This window comes from Carcharhinus amblyrhynchos, chromosome 1 (genome assembly GCF_965287045.1).
Source record: "Carcharhinus amblyrhynchos chromosome 1, sCarAmb.v2.hapA, whole genome shotgun sequence".
Lineage (NCBI taxonomy): Eukaryota > Metazoa > Chordata > Chondrichthyes > Carcharhiniformes > Carcharhinidae > Carcharhinus > Carcharhinus amblyrhynchos.
In genome coordinates this window covers 77,796,665-77,819,403 of record NC_137324.1, presented here as the reverse complement: position 1 = coordinate 77,819,403, position 22,739 = coordinate 77,796,665, and the positions used below count along the sequence as shown (strand labels likewise).

The 22,739-nt window shown below is 42.0% G+C and overlaps 2 protein-coding genes across 3 annotated transcripts in view; one reads left to right on the top strand and one right to left on the bottom strand.

Moving 5' to 3' along the window:
• cep135 (centrosomal protein 135) overlaps positions 1-5,988 on the top strand; it is a 106,233-nt gene extending 100,245 nt beyond the window's left edge. The window contains exons 24-26 of one of the 2 annotated variants that reach the window (XM_080187319.1): positions 418-522; positions 909-1,063; positions 4,038-5,988. In XM_080187319.1, coding sequence (XP_080043445.1) covers positions 418-522; positions 909-1,056 — 253 coding nt within the window. In that variant the 3' untranslated portion in view covers positions 1,057-1,063; positions 4,038-5,988. The remainder of the gene's footprint in view (positions 1-417; positions 523-908; positions 1,064-4,037) is intronic. The other variant, XM_080187327.1, reaches the window with a different exon arrangement.
• A 5,855-nt stretch (positions 5,989-11,843) lies between these two features.
• chst14 (carbohydrate (N-acetylgalactosamine 4-0) sulfotransferase 14) lies at positions 11,844-22,535 on the bottom strand. Its single transcript, XM_080187308.1, has 2 exons — positions 22,271-22,535; positions 11,844-13,711 (listed from the first exon to the last, which is right to left on the bottom strand). The coding sequence occupies exons 1-2, from the start codon at positions 22,508-22,510 to the stop codon at positions 12,893-12,895; spliced, it is 1,059 nt and encodes a 352-aa protein (XP_080043434.1). The 5' UTR covers positions 22,511-22,535; the 3' UTR covers positions 11,844-12,892.
• Between the last annotated feature and the right edge of the window lie 204 nt (positions 22,536-22,739).

Genomic DNA, 22,739 nt, shown 5'->3' with positions numbered 1-22,739 from the left:
CAGATGTGAGCTTTTCCAGCATTTTCTGTTATTTTAGATTTCCAGATTCTGCAGCATTTTGCTTTTAATTTAGTGGGCAAATGAGATAATGACAATTGCTTCCGTGTAGGCAAAAATAACAATAGAGTGGGCAGACAAGCTTCTTACTGTGTGGTAATTTCTATGCAGTTTTGTGTACAAGCTGAATAGATGTACCTACACCTTTTATAGTAAATCCTGAAAGTGGTGGAATTGAGCAGAGGTGACATATTGGCTTCTAATGCATTTCTTGGTCAAGGCTACTCCACTTATGCTTGGGAGCAGATATAACTCATATAAAAAATCCAGACCATTGTATCTGAAATTATTGCTCTGTGTGGCAATTTGTAAAGTATTGATGCAAATCTTATATCTAATTTAACAAATAATTCCTCACAGATCAAGCCAGAGCCGAGAAATGGCTCAGCTTCGTGCTAAGTCTTCACAGCTTCAAACGGAGCTCGATCTCATCAAACGTCAACTAACAACAGAGCGTTTTGAAAGGTATTGTTTACAATACACAAAATAATTAATGATTATATTCAACTACTTAAGGTTTTTTAACGGCACAAACTTGAAAAAAAAAGTTTGTTCTGATTGGACTATAATATCTACTTTGCCAGATAATCCAACACGTGGAATATAGGTTGTTTTGGTTCACTGGAAAAATGACCAATTCCGCAAAGCTGTTCTTACTTTTTTAATTACTAAAAGTTAGTTACTTTTAATTTACTGTTTTGAGTTGTTGTCTTTTTGATAGATCACTACTTGGTGCTGTAATAATTATTTTCGAGCTTGTGCTGTTGATTGTACATAGGGTCAGCAGCTTTCAGATTACATGTATGGTTTGTAGAAATAAAGGCACTTTTTTAAAATTGTCCCTTCCACAGAGAGCGTGCGATTCAGGAGATGCGTCGCCATGGCCTTTCAACTAGCATTTGTTCCTTGTCCCCACTCAGAACATCAGTGAGCCCTGTTTCCCATTCCCGGGATACGTGCTCCCCTAAAAAAGTATCAGAATGTTCTACTGACTGTTAAATGACAAGTGAGTAATTTATAAACTCTAAATAAAATCTTAACAGTCAAGTGGTATATGCAAAATGACATTGAATCAAAATAGATGTTATTGCAAATCAGTCTAGTCGTTAATTCTTTTTATTCTTTTGCACATAATCAGTATCATACTTGAACTTTTTCACGCACGTTTATTGAGAGGTCCTGAGTAGCAACAGGATACTTCCTCACAGCAAAGGTGAAGTGTCATTGGCAGACCATACTTGTTAATCTCTAGAAGAACATTGGGGTCAATGCCCTGTTGAGATGCCATCAGTTCCTCCTGGAATCTTTGTTGCTTGATGAATTCACTTTCCATATTGATAGCATTATGTGAACAACCTGACTGAAATCTTACCTCATTCAATCTTAAGGAAATTTATACGTTAAAGTGAGACACACCTTTCTGGCTGGAATGGCTTCACAGTATGAGCTTCTAAGGCTTTTCCTCTGCTGGAGGTGCAGTTTCCAATTTTGCAGAGGGTAACCCTCCAAGATATAAAGAACTCTTAAATCGGCCTCGCAGGTGGAGGAGGTGGTCAAGAAGGCGTATGGTGTACTGGCCTTCATTAATCGAGGGATTGAGTTTAGGAGTCGGGAGGTAATGCTGGAACTTTATAAGACCCTTGTCAGGCCTCATTTGGAGTATTGTGCGCAGTTCTGGTCGCCTCACTATAGGAAGGATGTAGAAGCTATTGAAAGGGTGCAGAGGAGATTTACAAGGATGTTGCCTGGACTGGGAGGCATGCCTTATGAAGTTAGGTTGAGGGAGCTGGGACTCTTTTCCCTGGAGAGACGAAGGTTGAGAGGCGACCTGATAGAAGTTTACAAAATGTTGAGAGGAATAGATAGGGTGGACTCTCAGAGGCTATTTCCCCGGTTTGAAATGGTCGCTACGAGAGGACACAGATTTAAGGTGCGGGGAGGGAGGTTCAGAAGTGATGTTAGGGGTAAGTTTTTCACTCAGAGGGTGGTGAGTGAATGGAATCGGCTGCCGTCAGTGGTGGTGGAGGCGAACTCGCTGGGGTCTTTTAAAAGACTTCTGGATGAGTATATGGGGTTTAATGAGATTGAGGGTTATAGATAGGTCTGTAGGTTGGTAGGTGATGATGTGATCGGCGCAACTTGTGGGCCGAAGGGCCTGTTTGTGCTGTAGTGTTCTATGTTCTATAACTCCTACACTGTTTACTAACTACAAAACTTACTACAAAAATGACTAAAGAACCCAGCAAAGGATTAAGGATAGACTTGTGTCAAACACATGATCTTACATCGAAAGAGGAATAGACCTTCAAGCCTGTTCTGCCATTCAGTTACATCATGATTGACATGTACCTTGGGTTAGTCTTAGTCCTAGAGTTTTACAGCATGGAAACGAGGCCTTTGATCCAACTTGTCTGTGCCACCCAGTTTTTACCATTAAACTAGTCCCAATTGCCCACATTTGGCCCGTATCCAATCTATACCAATCTTATCCATGTAACTGTCTAAATGATTTTTAAAAAATAAAATTGTACTATTACTACTCTATTACTACCTCTGGCAGTTTCTTTCAGACACTCACCACCCTCTGTGTGAAAGAATTGCCCCTCTGGACCCTTTCGTAAATCTCCGCTCTCATCTTAAACCTATGCCGTCTAATTTTAGACTTTTCTCCCTTTGGCAAAAGGTGTTGACTTTCTAGCTGATTTATGCCCCTCATTATTTTGTAGACATCTATAAGATAACTCCTAAGCCTTCTATGCTGTAGGGAAAAAAATCCCAGTTTATCCAGCCTCTCCTTATAAATCAAACCATCAAGACCCAGTAGCATCCTAGCAAATCCTAGTTTCATTTGTCTTCCTTTGCTGCTTATTCTATGATATTTTTACTGAATAATAATCGATTGAATATACTCTTGATAATTTCAGTTAACCCTGAGTGAGTAAGTTAAAAGATCTCAGCCCTTTTGGTGTCAATTACTACACAGCCCCATTGTCCCTCTTAATGACCGCCAAATCAATGTATCACAGTTACTTACTTACTGCAAAGCTTTCTACTTTTGATAACAAAACAATCATCCAGATAGGGCAGGATATATTTATGTCCCCTCGAGAAGCCATCTCCGGGTTTGTGGTCTTGCAGGTTTCTCTGCTCTTTACCTGGCAAGGATTTTTTTTTTGTTGTTGCTTTTATTCCAATTCAATCAAATCAAGTCCAATTCAGAGTCTGAACAGGTTGAGACATTCCCGATCCAAGCTGACAAGACAGGTTCTCACCTCCTGTCTTGGGCTTGATCTACATGATCCAAGCTGATTGGAGTAGGTATAGCTCCTCCTCCAAGGTTTGAACTCATTTGCATCCTAGCCAAAAGGCCAAGATGCCGCTTTTATAAATTGCTTCATATGAAGCTATAATGTAACCTAATGACTTCAACCAAGCACAGCATATCGATTCTACACTTGATATTAGCCAAAAGGCCGAGAAGCAGAAATTTGTTTTTATTAACCTTCATTGTGTAATTTGCCTTTTTCTTGCCCAGCACCATTTTCAGGACACTTAGGGCATTTCACATCTTAGTCAGCTGGACAATGAAATAGGTTACCTGCCTTCTGCCCCAGCTGTAGATAACGTATAAAGCTGGGGTAACTAAAAGAGTGTGCTGGAGGAAAGAACCCCAAAAATAGGGGTTGGCTCAGTTCATCCTTTTGACAGAGTGCATTAGCGATTACCAGTTCAGATTTAAAATGATCGTTTGAATGATCTTGGGAAGATGATGCCATGATGTTAAATAGGGATAAGGTGCTTAACGAAGCTGAGATGTTGCAGTGTATATTGGAGGTTCAACGGAGGCCATTTGTGACGGTACAAAAGTTTCTTTTCCAACACAAACAATATTAGTGATAAGTTTTACAACAACCCCTTACAATTTGTAATCTGTTGATACATAATAAGTACTCTGACTATTTTTTTCTTCCCGGTTTTAGAAATTTACTTTAAGGACTATACTTCACTCAAGCCAGCTTCATAAATGGAGCTACAGGTCTCAACAAAAGAGCATTTCGGAAGTTGAGTGCTGAATCTTTTGCAGTATTTCATCAGCCTTTGCAGAATTTTGAAATGAAGGAAACTTAATTTCAAGATTTTTTTTAATAATACATTTCAAGTCATGGAGTGGACTGCGATAATCCATTCATTGACAGGTCAATGTTCTACTCTAGACATTTGTCAACTTGTTTAACATTTTAGTTTTATTAAAAAGATCAGCATTTTCCTCTTTTGTTCAGATAACAACTAGTTTGTACTTACCTAGGTTTGACATCCTACAATGCTCTACTTATTTTTTTAAAAATTGGACTTATTATAAGACCAATGCATTTGTTTCTATAATGTATAACACACATGCAGCAAGATTTCAGGTCCCTTTAAAACTTTATAATGAAAGCACAGCACGACAGTTGTAGATTGCCACAGATCAATTTTCAATTAGATTTTCTTTTAAAATCTTCATTGAGCATATATTTACATATTTACTTGTCTGAACATAACATATTTCACTGGATCAACCAGACCCCATTAACATAATGACAGGCGAGCCATAAAATAGAAGAGTTCTTTCTGCTCTGGTAAAACTGCAAGATAATATATGAAGCAAATAGGAAATGAGAACATTCATTAAACTATGCAAATTAAAATTTACTGAATTATTGAATCTCAATATGGTGTTATAAATTTTAATTTTTCCACCTATTTTCCTAAATAGGCAATAACAAAATGGGACGCTGCGATTCTCACTTTTTCTGATGTAATGCCCATCTTGTGCTGTAAATATCTGTACTGTACTGTCAATGTTAGTGAAGATACTTTCACTCTGTAAAGATATTTTTATATTGAATTAGGGTTACAATTTTATGTCTAAGTTATTTATTGATATGTTTGTTTTCAATAACCGTGACAAGCATTTTTGCTACCAGCTCCCAAATCATCTTTATTAATATAATAACTGTCATTTTTGTGCCATCTCCTAGTTAACTGTACAATGTATACCAAGTTTCACCACCTTGAATATTCTCTTAAGGGATAACTATAGTGAAATAGGCTTACCACCTTTTAATAAATGCACAATAAAGCTTCTTAGGCTGGATACAATTAATGTTTCAACATCAACTATTGAGAAATTAGTATTGATTTCTTGAGAGTAATTTGTGAATAAATATATTTTTAAGTAGCAATATTACATTTCTCAATCAAGTATGTTTTGCTAATAATTCATTGTGCTACAGAGGTCCTACTGGAATGAAATAACTGAAATAAAAGTCACTGATTTAAAAACTGATCATTTTTTCATTAAAATATTAAAATAAAATCTTACATTCACATTACCGAGTTTGATGTTGTCCTGATGTTGTATAATACGGATGCTTCAAACCTTGTAGAGCTGTTTGATGTAATAACAAACTGATGTTTGTGGTAATGGCACAAATTAACTTATAAGCAGACAATTGTTTTCTTGAAGCACACCAGTAAAACGCATTTAATATTTCAAACTTTATGCCACATAAAAGTATATTCTTTGTTATGAAAAGCAATTTTAGATGTATTTATAGTTTTTTAATACTGAATGCATGCCAATTTTTTGCCAATTGTAATTAATTTTGCATCTATTTATAAGGAATTTAATAAAAATTGAGAGTCATATACTGTTTGAGCAAGTCAGTCCTTTTTTTTGATGAATACTTTTAAGAAAGAAGGTAATGGTAGTTTTTACTTGTACTTGTTAACTTCATAGTTTTACTTTGTTCATTCCCTCACTCAACCTCTTTGCTAATGCACGTTGCCCAGGCCTGTCCAGCCATAGTCTTTTTGCTTCATGAAAAAAATGATCATTATGGAAATTATCAAAACAAATCTGTTTTTGGTGTCCAGGGCATTGGCATGACCTGAGTGTAGGGTGTCGAAATTTGCTGATGACACCAAAATTGGTGGAAAGGCAAATTGTGCGGAGGGTGGGGAGAATCTACAGAAGGATCTAGATAGGCTGGGCGAATGGGCCAGGAAATGGCAAATGGAATTTAATGTTGGCAAGTGCGAGGTGGTCCACTTTGGTAGGAATAATGGTAGGAAGGATTATTACTTACGTGGAGAAAAACTGCAGCAGGCGACGGTGCAGAGGGACCTCAGGGTCCTTGTGCATGAGTCGCAAAAACCCAGCTTGCAGGTGCAGCAGGTGGTCAGGAAGGCGAATGGGATGCTGGCCTTCATCGTGAGGGGGATTGAATATAAAAGTAGGGAGGTCTTGCTGCGGCTGTATAGGGCATTGGTGAGGCCGCAGCTGGAGTACTGTGTGCAGTTTTGGGCACCGTACTTACGCAAGGATATTTTGGCCTTGGAGGGAGTGCAGAGGAGGTTTACTAGGCTGATGCCAGAGTTGAGGGGGTTGAGCTGTGAGGAGAGGCTGAATAAAATTAGGCTTGTACTTGTTAGAGTTTAGAAGAATGAGGGGAGATCTCATTGAGACGTATAAGATGATGAATGGGATGGATAGGATAGAGGTGGAGAGACTCTTCCCGCTCAGAAAGGATAGCAGGACTAGGGGGCACAGCCTCAAGATAAAGGGGGGGGTGGTTTAGAACGGAGTTGAGGAGGAACTTCTTCACTCAAAGGGTGGTGAATCTCTGGAATTCTCTGCCCGTTGAAGTGGTGGAGGCTACCTCGCTAAATATTTTTAAGACGCGGGTTGATGGGTTTTTGATAAGAGAGGGGATTAAGGGTTATGGGGAGAGGGCGGGAATGTGGAACTGAGCCACGACAGATCAGCCATGATCTTATTGAATGGCGGGGCAGGCTCGAAGGGCTAGTTGGCCTACTCCTGCTCCTATTTCTTATGTTCTTATAACTCCACTGCACAGTGATGCACTTATGATACCCTTGGTTTCATTGTATCATTACAGCTCTCAAATGAACAAAGGAGGTTGGAACTCTGAATTAGGGAAGCATTTATCGTGTAGCATGTTCAGAGGTTCCGCCTTTTTCGATATGGTGTATTTGGATTTTCAGAAAGCAATTGACAAAGTCCCGCACCAGACATTATCATGTAAAATTAAAGCGCATGGGACTGGGGGAAGTGCATTGAAATGGATAGACGACTGGTTGGCAAAGAGGAAACAAAAAGTTGGAATTAATGGGTGCTTTTCAAATTGACAGGCAATAACTAGTGGGGTGCTGGGACCCCAGCTATTCACAAAATGTATTAACGATTTGGATGAGGGAACAAAATGTAACATTTCAAAGTTTGCAGATGAGGCTAAGTTGGGTGGGAGGGTGAACGATGATGAGGATGGAGAGATCTTTCAGAATGATCTGGACAGGTTGGTTGAGTGAGCAAATCAAAGGCAGATGCAATATAATTTGGATAAATGCTTTTGCTTCCGAAGTTTTTCACTTTGGAAGCAAAAACAAGGCGGCAGATTACTACCTGAATGCGGTAAATTGGGAGAAGGGAGTGTGCAGTGGGACCTGGGTGACCTTGCGCACCAGGAGGTAAGCATGCAGGTGCAGCAGGCAATGAAGACAAATGGCGTGTCGGCCTTCATTGCAAGAGGTTTGAGTACAGGAGCAGGAATGTGTTGTTGCATCTATACAGGGCCTTGGTGAGGCCACATTTAGAGTATTGTGTACGGTTTTGGTCTCCTTTTCTGAGGAAGGATGTCATTGCTCTCGAGGGAGTGCAGTGAAGGTTTACCAGGCTGATTCTGGGAATGGCAGGACTGATATACGAGGGGAGATTGACTAGGTTATGGTTGTTTTCACTGGAGTTCAGACGAATGAAGGGAGATCTCATAGAGACTTATAAAATTCTAACAGGACTAGACAGGGTAGATGCAGGGAGGATATTCCCAATGGTGGGAGGGTCTAGAACCAGGGGTCACAGTCTGAGGATTCAGGGTGGACCATTTAGGATGGCGAGGAGACATTTCTTCACCCAAATAGTAGTGAGCCTGTGGAATTCATTACCACAGAAAGTAGTTGATGCCAAAACATTGAATGTATTCAAGAGGTGGCTGGATATAGCACTTGGGGCAAATGGGATCAAAGGTTATGGGGAAAAAGCAGGATTAGGCTATTGAGTTGGATGATCAGCCATGATTGTAATAAATGGCAGAGCAGGCACAAGGGGCCAAATGGCCGCCTCCTATCTTCTATGTCCCTTCTGAGGCACAGTACAAAACGTAGACCTCTTCTATTTTGAAACTCAAACGTGAAATGATAATTAGTAGAACTAAATAGTGGGAAAAGGAATCAATTTTTGGAAACTGTTTTAAATATAGAGGCAAGGCAAGTGAGAAAGGTATTAATGTAGGAATTGATAAAGGAGAAAGAGTACAAATAAGTGTAAATCAGATAATGTTGGAGGTTACAAAAATAATAAAAAGACAAAACTAAATGCTCTACCTGAATGCATGTGGCATTACAAACAAATGAATTAATAGCATTGATAGAGATTTGACTGCAGGATGACATAGATTGGGACTGGAATACCTGGAATTAAAAATCTACTGATGATGATAAAACCATTGATTGTTGGAAAAACCCATCTGGTTCACTGATGTCCTTTAGGGAAAGAAATCTGCCATCCTTACCTGGTCTGGCCACAGCAAAGTGGTTGGCTCTCAACTGTCCTCTGAACAAGGGTAACTAGAAGGGGCAATAGATGCTGGCTAGCTAGCAAAGTCCATGTTCCACAAATGAATAAATTTAAAAACCCGAACATGGAAAGCTACATGACATTTAGGAAGTACAGAAAACTACAAAAAGGTGGCTCTCTTAATTAAGGATGTTATTAGCACAGTAGACAGGCTTACATTCATTAAATCATGCTGTTGAAGCTATTTGAATAGAGATGAAAAATAAGTTAAATAATTACTTGTGGGAGTGGTGGACAGGGCCTTAACTATAACCACAGCATAGGACATGGTCTAAAGAGGAACTAGATTGTGAGCAAAGTACAGTTTTTGGGATTGTTTCTTAGAATAGCATGTTGTGGTGCCATCCAGAGAGAAGGTTATACCAGACCTGGCATTATGCAAACAGGTTTAATTAGTGAGATACAGAAGGCACCCCTAATTAGCAACAAATAAAATATGATTGCGTTTTACATTCAGTTTGGAGAGACAAATGATTCTAAGACTAGTACTTAAATAAGGGCAATTATGACAGCATGAAAACAGAACCAGCTAATATGAACTGGCAAATTGGGTTACGGGATAAATCCATAGAAATGCAGTGCAGATGTTTAAGAGGATATTGTAGAATACGCAGGATACATTCCAAAGAGAAAAATTCCACTACCATCCATGTCAACTAAAAAAAAGATACTATCAAACTTAAAGAAAATTGCTTAATGATGAGTAGCACGTCAGAAGATTGGACAGAATATAAAAGCAGCCAAGATTAATAAGTGGGGAAGAGAGTACATGTAGCTGGCATAGTGGCTAGCGGTACTGCTTCAATGCCAGAGACCCGAGTTCAATTCCATCCTTGGGTGATTGTGTGGTGTTCTCCATCTCTGGGTTTCGTTCCACAGTTCAATGATGTGCAGGTTAGTTGGATTGGTCATATTGAATTGCCCCATTGTGGCCCAAGATGTGTAGGTTAAGAGAGTCAGTGGGCTAAATACGTGGGATTACAGAAATAGGATGGGGGGGGTGAGCCTGGGTAAGATGCTGTCAGAATCGGTGCCGACGTGATAGCCCAAATGACAGTCTCCTGTCCTGTAGGGACGCTGATTCAATGAGCGCTAACTAGAAATGTAAAAATATTTTAATAGGAAGGATTAACAAGGAGTGATAGTCCTATACAAAATGAAGCTGGGGAATTCATGGGAAGTATGATGACAAATTTATTTTGCATTGGTCTTCACTATAGAGGATGCAAGTGGTATCTGAGAAATGGCTGTAACTGACGAAGCAGAAGGAAGGGACAAGCTCAATGTTACAATCACCAGGGGAATGGTACTGAGTAAATTGTTGGGACTGCAGGTTAATCAGTCCGTGGGTCCTGATGCATTTCCTGGGGTCTTAAAATAACTGGGTAGGGAGATAGTCAATGCATTGGTCTTAATTTTTCAGAATTCCCTAGAGTCAGGGATAGTTCCACTGGATTGGAAAATAGCAGATGTAACTCCTCCATTAAAAAACAGCGAAGGACAGAGGAAATACAGGCCATTTAGAACAAAGAACAACACATCATGGGAAACAGGCCCTTCGGCCCAACAAGCCCGCGCCGCCATTTTAACATTGAGTGCCCTCCTCTACCCATGACCTTTGTCTACACCTATCGGGGAAGATTGCAGGAAGACTAATTTAGGGATAATTTGTTACACCAATCAGCCTAAGAGCACGTTTTTGGGGTACGGGAGGAAACCGGAGCACCCAGAGAAAACCCACGCAATCAGAGGGAGAATGTGGCCCAAATCCAAGTATCTGCACAGCAAATAGTGATAGTCACTGTGCTGTCGTGTTGCCAGTCAGATGGTTCAGTTTAAGTGTACACTAACGCCGTGAAGCACTAGGCAACTCTCGAAGCAACATCCAAGAGCAGCCCTCGTACAACCCACAGCGTGTATGCCCCTTGTTGGGCAACAAGGAGGACCGAATCACCTGTGAAGTAAAAGAAGACATCAATAAACATGCAAAACTTTGACAGACATTTACGGAATCCCCAGAAGCTCAGAAGTAAGACAAGTGAGCCATACAATATGTTGGAAGGTCCGTAGGAATCAATTGATTCCCAGGGACGTTCCAAGGCTCTTGATCTTGATTTAATTCAATATCTGGCATAGGGAAAATGTTAGAAGCTATTATTAAAAGATATTAGGTGGGATTTTACCACCTCACTCGTCCCTAAACCATATAACCCCGCCCATGGTCAACAGCCCTTCCCACAAGTGAGCACAATGGCAGAAATTCATATCTTTGTATAGTCAGAATGCTAAGGGCAGCACATAATCATGTGGGAATTTCTACAGGAACTTCATTGCAATGAGCCACCCAATCAGTTCCAGCATCTGAAGCACATCTTCTTAAGTCCTATTGTCTGCTCTATAATGAAGCTGTGAGCAGCACTGTATCTCTCACAGTACTCAGCACATTAAGAGCCTTGCTTAAACAGAGTTTAAAGTAACTTTTCTACTTGTCAATGCTGTCACTCTGGAAATAAACTTGAGCTTTGTTAAACCACCATAAATGTGAGGATTGGCACCAGTTTATAACTGCTCTAGCTACTATTTGGAAAACATTACAACCTGGTGCCAGTAATGAAGTACAGCCAACTGAATTCATGCAACTCATCCAGATCAGATATTTCCATAGAAATCACAGAAACCCTACAGTGCAGAAAGAGGCCCTTCGGCCCATCGAGTCTGCACCAAACACAATCCCACCCAGGCCCTACCCCTATATCCCTACATATTATACCCACAAATCCCTCTAACTTATGCATCCCTGGACACTAAGGGACAATTTCTTAGCACGGCCAATCAACCTAATATGCACATCTTTGGACTGTGGAAGGAAACCAGAGTACCCGGAGGAAACCCACACAGACACGAAGAGAATGTGCAAACTCCACACAGACAGTGACCCGAGCAGGGAATTGAATCCAGGATCCTGGAGCTGTGAAGCAGCAGTGCTAACCACTGTGCTACCACACCGCCCTTTCAAACCAGGCATTTGATGAAGTTAACAAAGCAGAACACAACAGTCATTATTAGCAAATAATGGAAACAAAACGAATGAGTGGTATTATTTTATTTGACTTGGAATATCTCCATAAAAAATATACCCATTATAAAAATTGTTACCATCAGCCCCATTGCCAATTAACTATTCCACAATGTGTATCGGATTTTGTTACTTAGACATAAAATTTATCTTCCACCACCATTCTATAAAAGCAAAATGTGTTCTATGCAATCTCTTCATTAGAGGGCAGCATAAGCAAAGAGCATCACAGCGGCCTATTGCACTGTGTACATATACAAAAATTAAGCATTAAATCTATATACATATACATAGTCAATAACAGATAATTTTCCATTGCATCGTTAAAGCTTTTGTCGTGCTGCCAGAATTAAAAACCAGATGGATAGAAATGTCACTGTTTCAAAATTTGAAACTTGCTTTTTTCTAACCCGTTATAAAAGCGAAATTGAAAGGAAGACATTGAAAGAAAGGACTTGGAAAATTATCTAAATTCCTCTGTAAGATTCATGGTGTTGCTATTCTATTCAGATTTTGATGTGGATAGGATTGATTAATATACAATAGGAAATTGTAACAAGTATTACCTTATAACAACGATCAAGTAAACAGAAAAGCAACTGCAGAATATTCTAATAACAAAAGAATAAGTGGAAAGTTATTTGAGGAGGAAAAGAAATAAAGGAAATTAAATCATTGATGTGTCCATACAGGGAAAGTAGAAGAATAACATATTCAAAAACTTCAAAGATTGTTGTTGTTTCTTTAGACCATCTGAAGCAATGACTTTAAAGACAAACAGTTATTGACAGTAATACTGGCTCTGAACAAGAATCCACAAAATTCAACACTGATTTCTCAAAACCAACCAGTGATAGGTAAACTGAAGTTTCAAAATGTTTTGTCAGAAGCAGGAATTGTCACCACTCCCTGGAGGTAACAATCCCAGTGCTGTACATGTATATAATGACATCATACAAAAGAAATGGTATAATACTTCTGTAATGCCAATGACCCTTTCATTTTTGGAATATAAATAGGAAAAAGATTTTCTACCCACACAACTTAGGTAACAAAGCCCTTCAATGTCTGCAATATTCATCTGTAACATTTGGGAGAGGATAAGCGTATAATGAAAAATCTAGAATATACTTTGGTAAAAGTTCATTCAGAAGTCCTTGTGGCACCTTACATAGATAGTAATGCAATGTCTCCTTAGTGATAGGTTTATACCATGCCTGCCTTTGGGGAAACTCCACACTATGTGGGGCCCCAACAGTTTGGAGCACATGGCGAGCATCGCTTTGCAACCGTTCATAAGAGCCAATGTAATCGTATGTCACAGCACATGGCTGGCACAGATTGTAGATTGGCATCCAATGTTCATTCATTGTTTCCACATCTTCATCCACCAAGTACTGCAAAAATTCTGTAAAAGTAACATCATCTCCCCTGGACTGTCCCACATTTTTCCTATATCTTCTCACTATCTCCATTCCGTACCTTCGCTGGTATGCCTCAATTTCTCCAAACTTGTTTCTGTAAGCTGACAATAATCGCTCCATTGGGTCTCGAACAAACAAGAACTTATAGTAATGTTTCAACCTGTATTTAATTTCACTGTTTTTTAAGTCTCCGAGGAAGACCAAGTCATTCTTGTGGTCCATTTTTATCTGCACATGCACACTGTCCAGCGCACCATTCAGAACTTTAATAACACGTTTCCAGTTAGAACATGCAACTTTGGGTACATAACAATACAAAAACTTATATTCATCATTGACCAGGATGTGTTTCAGTAAATTCCGTCGCTGAGACGAGGTTAAGTCCAAAATACTATGTGGCATAGTTTTATGTTTGCACACATTCCGAAGAGTCCTGTTACGAATCTCTTGAATAATCTAGAAATAGGTTGGAAAACATGACAGCAATTAGGACAATATATCAATAATCTTTTCCAGGCAAATGCTGGAATATGGACCACAGTATAAAATATTTTGCTCCTTCAATTACTTAAGCCTCGGCTCAATGATACCTCTCTCACCCCCAAGTCAGAAAGTTAAAGCTCCAGCTGGGAAAAGAACTATGCACAACCTAGGCTGACGTTTCAACGTTGCACCCAAGGACTGTACTGTGAAGACATAGGTCCCATCATTCAGGTAAGAAATCAATTGTAGGTCCTTTTTTGTTGAAGTGTCCTTCGAGCTGGATTTGAACCAGTGACCCAAGGCTTTCCTGTGCTCTACCAAGTGAGCTATCGATGAAGCTATAATTGGTGACGAACTCCATGGTGACAATACCTGCCTCTGACAAAACATTTTGAAACTTAAGTTTACCTATCACTGGTTGGTTTTGAGAAATCAGTGTTGAATTTTGTGGATTCTTGCTCAGAACCCCAGTCTCCCACGTAACAAGCAGAGATACTAACCATTATACTAACAAGGAAGTGATTAGCAGACAATCGGAGGGGGGGGGGGGGGGGGGGCATCAGATTTTTTTTAAAACACAGTGAACTTAATTACCTGCTTGTTTGCTTGAATGGAATCTATACTTGTAACTTAAGTGGCCGGTTTAGTGGCACCCCATTAACAATGATCCCTCATTAATCATTCTGCATATAAAGTAGGAATTCAGAATGACCTTGAAGAGTTACTATACGTATATGATGTCCTTAAATTAGCACTCCTAACCTATGGTTTAATTGCAAAGGAAATCTACAAGAAAAATAGCTTCTCCTGGACTACCCGAGGGCTATATTAATTATAAGTAAAGATAACACAAATAGATTCAAAATTTGGGCAACGTGCTTTAAAGTTTAATTATTATTGTCACAAATAGGCTTATATTAACACTGCAATGAAATTACCGTGAAAATCCTCGCCACACTCCAGCGCCTGTTTGGACACACTGGGGGAGAATTTTAGCATGGCCAATGCAACAAACCACCACGTCTTTCGGACTGTGGGAGAAAACCGGAGCACCTGGAGGAAACCCACACAGACAGGCGGTTCTGTGGGCAAAAGCGGGAATCCAGGATGGTAGTCTGCCTCCCTGGGGCAGGGGTACAGGATGTTTCAGAAAGGGTAGAGGGAATTTTGAAGGGTGGAGGGACCAAGTCTGATGTGATAGTGCACATAGGAGAGAAGGATGTAGGAACAAAGTGCAGGGGGGACATACGTAGGCAGTTCAGGGAGTTGGGGGCTAGGCTGAAATGTAGGGCCTCCAGGGTGGCGTTCTCTGGGCTGCTGCCGGTGCCTGGGGCTAGCAGGGCTAGAAATAATGAGATACTCCAACTCAATGTGTGGTTGAAGGATTGGTGTAGGGCAGAGGGTTTTAGATTCGTAGACCATTGGGAAGTCTTTATGAAAGAGGGGCAAATATATAAGAGGGATGGGGTACAGTTAACTGGGAAGGGTGTGAATATCTTAGCTGGAAGGTTAGCTGGAGTGTTTCGGCAGTGTTTAAACTAATATGGAGGGGGGGTGGGGATGTGGACGGAACTGGGATTGGGGATAGGGTAAGCCCGGAGGGTAGGAAGAAGGATCAGATTGTTTCTGAGTGTCTTCGGTGCATGTGTTTCAATGCTAGGAGTGTGACTGGCAAAACAGATGAACTGAAGGCAATAATGTTCGAAAGGAAGTTGGAAGTGGTGGCGGTGACAGAGACTTGGTTAAAGGAAGGGCAGGACTGGCAGTTGAATGTTCCCGGGTATAAGTGCTTCAGGCGTGATAGGGGAGGGTCGCAGAGAGGTGGGGGAGTGGCGTTGTTAGTTAAGGATTGCATCATAGCAGTGCAGAGGGAGGGAGGAATAGAGGATATAGGAATCGAGTCGCTATGGGTGGAGTTGAGGAATAGGAAGGGAGATGTTACTATGTTGGGTGTGTACTACAGACCGCCCAACAGCCCGAGGGCTGTGGAAGAAGGGATAAGCAGGGACATTCTAGATAAGTGCAGGAAGAATAGGGTGGTGGTAGTGGGAGATTTTAATCTCCCCGGGGTAGACTGGAAGGTGCCAAGATCAGAGGGTGCTGACGGGGAGGAATTTGTACAGTGTGTAATGGAAGGATCCCTGGAGCAGTATGTGGATAGCCCGACCAGGGAGGGGGCTATACTGGACTTGGTTCTGGGGAATGAGCCTGGGCAGGTGGTTGACGTTGAAGTAGGAGAGCAGGTGGCTAACAGTGACCACAACTCTGTCTGGTTTAAGATATTAATGGATAAAGATGAAGCCTGTCCTAAGGGGAGGGTGTTAAACTGGGGGAGGGCTAGATACAACCGGATTAGGCAGGATCTTAAAGATACGGACTGGGGTAAGCTGCTTGATGGCAGGTCGACGCTGGGTATGTGGGACTCTCTCAAGGGAAAACTAAAATCTTTGCAGGAAAGGCACGTGCCGGTCAAGAGGAAGGATGGGAAGGGTAGGATTAGAGAGCCGTGGGTAACTAGGGATATTGAGGACCTGGTCAGGAGGAAGAGGGAGGCGTACATTAGATCTAGGCATTTGAGGACAGAGATAGCGTTAGAAGAATACAGAGAATGTAGGAGAGAACTTAAAAGGGGCATCAGAAAGGCAAAAAGGGGCCATGAAATGGCTTTGGCGGGTAGGATTAAAGAAAATCCTAAGGCATTTTACTCCTATGTTAGAAATAAAAGGATGGTTAGAGGGAAGATTGGCCCTCTCAGGGACAGAGGAGGGGAACTATGCTTGGAGCCTGGGGGAATGGGGGAGATCCTGAATGAATACTTTGCGTCGGTATTCACGCAGGAGAGGGGCCTGATGTCTGGTGCTGTGCTTGAGGAGTTTGAGGATCCGTTGAGGGATATAGTCATCACGAGGGAAGAAGTGTTGGGACTCTTAGACAGTATAAAGACGGATAAATCTCCAGGGCCTGATGGCATCTATCCCAGGCTGTTAAGGGAGGTGAGGGATGAAATTGCTGGGCCTCTGACGCAAATCTTTGTCTCTTCTTTGGACACAGGTGAGGTCCCAGAGGATTGGCGCATTGCAAATGTAGTACCGTTGTTTAAGAAGGGTCAGAGGGATAACCCAGGGAATTATAGGCCGGTGAGCTTGACTTCAGTTATAGGCAAGCTAATGGAGAGGATCCTCAAGGATAGGATGTATGAACATCTGCAGCGCTGCAATCTGATCAGGGATACGCAGCATGGCTTCGTTACAGGGAGGTCATGCCTTACGAATCTAGTGGAATTTTTTGAAGAGGTGACAAAAACGGTTGACGAAGGACAAGCCGTTGATGTTGTCTATATGGATTTCAGTAAGGCGTTTGACAAGGTCCCTCATGGTAGGCTGATAGAAAAGGTGAAGGCTCATGGGATACAAGGCCAGGTATGTAGATGGGTGGAGAACTGGCTTGGGAGGAGGAGACAGCGAGTAGTAGTGGAAGGCTCCTTTTCCAACTGGAGGCCTGTCACCAGTGGTGTGCCGCAGGGCTCGGTACTTGGACCTCTTCTATTTGTGGTATATATTAATGACTTGGAAGAGGGGGTAGGTGGTGTGATCAGCAAATTTGCTGATGACACCAAGATGGTTGGATTGGCGGGTACTGAGGAGCAGTGCCTGGCAATGCAACAGGACATAGACAGGCTGGTAGATTGGGCAGATAGATGGCAAATGGAATTTAATCCGGAGAAATGCGAGGTGATGCACTTTGGCCGGAATAATGTGGAGGGGAGTTATACAATAAAAGGTAGAACTATCCGGAGTATAGATACGCAGAGAGACCTGGGGGTGCAAGTGCATAAGTCCCTGAAGGTGTCGGTACAGGTGCAGAATGTGATGAGGAAAGCGTATGGTATGTTAGCCTTCATAGGAAGAGGTATAGAATATAAGAGCAGGAGTTTGATGTTGCAGTTGTATAGAACGTTGGTTAGGCCTCACTTGGAGTACTGCGTCCAGTTCTGGTCGCCGTACTACCGGAAGGATGTAGAGATCCTGGAGAGAGTGCAGAGGAGATTTACCAGGATGTTGCCTGGTATGGAAGGGCTGTCTTACGAGGAAAGATTGGATGAACTTGGGCTGTTTTCCCTTGAGAGACGTCGGCTGAGGGGGGATCTAATAGAGGTTTATAAGATTATGAAGGGGATAGATAGAGTAAATGGTGGTAAGCTTTTTCCGCTACAAGAAATGGATAGAACGAGGGGTCACGGGCTTAGGGTGAGGGGGGCTAGGTATAAGACAAATATTAGAGGGCAGTTTTTCACGCAAAGGGTAGTGGGGGTGTGGAATGCACTGCCGAGTAAGGTGGTGGAAGCAGGCACGCTAGGGTTGTTTAAGAGTCACTTAGACAGCCATATGAGCGGGCTACATATAGGGGGATATAGTAGGCCTTACTGAACATTGTAGGCTTGGGAATACGTTTTGCCTCAGGAATGTTAGTCTTTGCCTGTTTAATAATGAATTTTTTTGTCTCCACAGGCATTTAAGTCCAGCAAGGGGCATGCAGGCGGCAGGTTGTAGTGGGCTGCTCTTGGATGTTGCTTCGGGAGTTGCCTATTGCTTCATGTCGTTAGTGTGCTTAAACTGGACCATCTCGAGGGCAACATGACAGCTCAGAGACTATCTCTGTTGCTGTGCGGACACATGGATTTGGGCCTGTGTCTGTGGGAGTTTGCACGTTCTCCCCGTGGTTGCGTGGGTTTCCTCCGGGTGCTCCGGTTTCCTCCCACATCCCCCAAAGATGTGCTTTTAGGCTGATTGATTGGGTACTAAAATTGTCCCTAAATTGGACCTCCCTGATCCTCGCACGTTAGGCGTAGACTAAAATCATGAATAGGTCACTGAGATAGTAGGACGGCGGCGCGGGCTCGTTGGGCCGAAGGGCCTGTTTCCCGTGCTGTGTTGTTCTTTGTTCTTTGTACACAGGGAGAATGTGCATACTCCACAGGGACAGTCAGGCAAGACCAAAATTGAATGCGAGTAGTGAAGCAGTGCTAAACAATGTGCCACACTGCCACCCTAGCCTGGCTACACAAAGTATGTAAGTTGTCAACTCATAACCCATTCTCTAGTGACTAAGAACATAGGAGCAAGAGTAGGCAGTTCAGCCCCTTGAGCCTGCTCTGCCATTCAATACGATCATGGCTAATCTCATCTTGCCCTCAACTCCATTCTCCTGCCTGTTCACCATAGCCTTTCAATCCTTATTAATTAAAAATCTTTCTATCTCCTCCTTAAATTTACTCAATGTCTCAGCACCCACCACACTCTGGGGTTGTGAATGCCACTGATTCACAGCCCTTAAAGAGAAGTAGTTTCTCCTCATCTGTTTTAAACCTGCTACTTCTTATCCTGAAGCCCAGACCTCTCCAGATTGCCCCACAAGAGGAAGCATCCACTCTGTATCTATTTTGTCAATATTATTTATCATCTTATATGTCTCAATTAGATAGATTACAGAATAGATAACAGAATCCCGACAGTGCAGGAGGCCATTTGGCCCATCAAGCCTGCACCGACAACAAACCCACCCCTGCCCCTATCCCCTAACCCCACGTATTTACACTGATAATCCCCCTAACCTACACATTTTGGGACACTAAGGGGCAATTTAGCATGGCCAATCAATCTAACTTGCACATCTTTGGACTGTGGGAGAAAACCAGAGCACTGGGAGGAAACCTACGCTGACATGGGGACAATGTCTGTGTGGAGTCTGCACAGTCACCCGAGGCCAAAACTGAACCCGGATCCCTGGTACTGTGAGGGTAGCAGTGCTGACCACTGTGCTCATTTTTCTAAACTCTTGACAGTATAGTCCTAAACTGCTCAATCTCTCTTCATAAGACCCCTCAGAGTCAAGAGTCTTAAGAGTAGTACAGTGCAATAAAGGCCCTTAGGCACATCAAATCTGCATCGACAATAACTATCACTAAACTTGCGCTAATCTCATTTTCCAGCATTCGTCCCATATCCTTGAATGTTGAATCATCCAAATACTTTTTAAAGATTGTAAGATTTCCAAACGCCACTACCTCCCCAGGCAGCACAGTCCATTTTCTCACCACCCTGTGATTTTTTTCCCTCAAGTCCCTCTTAATCTCCTGCTTCTTGCCCTAAAACTATGCCCCTTCGTGATTAATTCCTCAACCAAGGGGAACAGCTGCTTCCTATTCATTCTGCCCAAACCCCCTGTAATCCTATACACCTCAATCCTTCCTCAGCCTTCTCTACTCCAAAGAAAACAATCCAAGCCTATCCAGTCTCTCCTTATAGCTCAAATGCTCCATCCCAGGCAACATTCTGGTGAACCTCCTCTGTACTCCCTCCACTGCAATCACATCCTTCTTATAGTGAGACGGCCAGAACTGCACACAGTACTCAAGCTGTGACCTAACAAAAGTTCTGTACAGTATAAACTCAGATGGGCTGAATGACCTGCTTCTGCATTGTAGAGATTTTACGATATATTAATATTAATTCCATCAATGAGTTACAAATCTAAAGAGGAGATGACAAGAGATGCCCCATAATATTTCAATTATTCCAAGATACAAGTCTTTGTGCAAACCTTTCCACTCCAAGCAGAATACAAATCTCTACTGGATTTGAAGTTTAAACAAATTCAGTCAGGCAGTCTATACCACTAAAATCAGTTTTACAATCTTATGTTATTACTGTTCCTAAAGTTTGAAATGCTAAAATGATTTCCTCTCAATCCCATCAGCATCAGACAGTTAACATAAACCCAATGTTAATCATTACAATGTTTTATTCTAGCACATTCGTGAATTATTCAAACATTCATATTTATACATCATAGCTTTTGATACAAAAAAGCCCTAATGACACACAGACTACAAATGAAATACATGTCACTAGTGATATTGAACAGTTTACTTCTCTTTAAAATCAATCCTTGTATTCTCATTAAAACACTGGTAAACCGAAAAATTAGATAAGTGTCATTGTTGATGGTAAAAATACTGCAATTATATCTAAGATCTGAACTGTTATAAATTCCAAAAGACATGAGTGGGTAGCTATTCAAAAGAAAAGTTGTGCTATCGTTTCAGATAGTGTTCTTTTCAAATTCTATGTGGCAACGGAATAACTAACCACAGAGACAACAAAGTCAGACAAGTACTGATGATGTCTGGGAACATTTGGTCAGAAATCTGGTTATCATACAAGACCTCCTCCCTCCAATGTCCTTTCAGACCATCAGTGGTCTGGGGACTAGGTTGAAAATCTTTGAGGATGTTCATTTTATAATCTTGTTCGATTAGTTTTGTTTGAAAAATCACAGGGATGCACGACTGAATTCCAGAGGTTTGCTCCTGCTGTCAAATCCTCATAAGCATAAATCTGTAAAATCATTCAAAATCTTCTTGGTTTCTAATGCTTCAGCATCTTTACATGTTGGAATGTTTATTCACGAATCCTGCTTTGTTGCATGCTCCCAGGCAATGGTCTCCTTCTGCATTGCAGAGATTCTATCTGGCTCATCGAGTTTGCACAGACTACAATCCCACCCTAATAACGTGCAAACTCCACACAGACGGGTGACCAGAGGCCAGAATTGAACCCGAGTCCCTAGAATTGTGAGGCAACAGTGCTAATGGTGCACTATGCCATCCCATAGGATAATTCTGGTTGGCTCTAGAATAAGCTGCTCTTGGAAACTGTCCTGAAAACACTCTTATGAACTCATCATCTTCCAGGCTCCCTTTGCCAGTCTGCTTCATCCAACATATACAGATTAAAATCTCCCATATTAATTGCAGTGCCTTCCTTATTTCTTCCTGCATACCCACTTCTAGTCATTACTGTTAGGAGGCCGGGAAACTACTCCCTCAAGTAACTTCTTTGTTTTGCTATTCCTCAACTCTATCCAAACTGATTTGACATCTTGTTCTGAATAAGGGTCATACAGACTCGAAATTGTGTTTCTCTCTCCAAAGAGAGCCAGGCCTAAGCTTATCAGGCATTTTCTGTTGTTTTTCACATCTACCATGGTAAATGGGCAAAGTATTTTTAAAAAGAATATTTCCACCATTTTACTACCATTGCCCAAGAGTTTATCCTGCATAGTCCTTAGTGTCCCTATTCATACATTTATCTAACAATTTACATGTGTGGGGAAGGCTATTTCCTTTCATATTCCAAGATGATTTAATTTTGTAGTTCTTTGTATTCCTAATCGACGTTGACTTATTTCCTAAATGTGCATGTTATTTTTGCCATCCTCTCCTTTGTTATCTGTGAATATATTTTCCTTTAGCAGCATTTACTCCCCTTATTTCTTTCTGCATCCATGGTGTTTTTTGTTAGTTGATGAGTTTGTTGCTGGTTTTCAGTGGGGTCGGTTACTCTGGTGATGTTTACTAATTCTACCCTGGTACACTCGGATTAACTAGCAGTCCAGGCTGGTGGACTAAGCAGCAGTTACTAGTTAACAATCACTGGTTACCCTGGGGAAGGGAGGGGGGTTTGTTCTCACCTTGTAGTCGGGGTCCTCGCCCCACTGCCAGTCCTCCGCTGGGCTCACACCGGCTCTGGCTCCGCCGCTCCCCCGGCTCCGGGCTCCGTACGTGCGGCCGTTCAGCGTGTCCACCTCGGCTAACATACCCTTCTGGATCATGAGCAACAGCCCGCCCGACGCCACGATCACACCGAAGGTCAGCATGGTGGGCAGCAGCACAGCCCTGCGAGCGGCCCGGGCCGCCGTCAGGCCGCCCATGGCCTCGCCTCGCCTCTCCTCCGCCCGCACCGGCCGTCCCGCTCGGCTCGGCTCCGGCCGCCAGTACGCATGCGCCCCCGCGCGGCCATCTGGGCGTTGTAGTCTTCTTTCCCGCTGTTCAAGTCCATCACTGCGCATGTGCCGGAATCCTCTCCTACCTCCTGGTTACCTGGGTTGCTGTGATTCATTTTTGTCAGATGTATTAGTATACAGTGAAAAGTATCGTTCC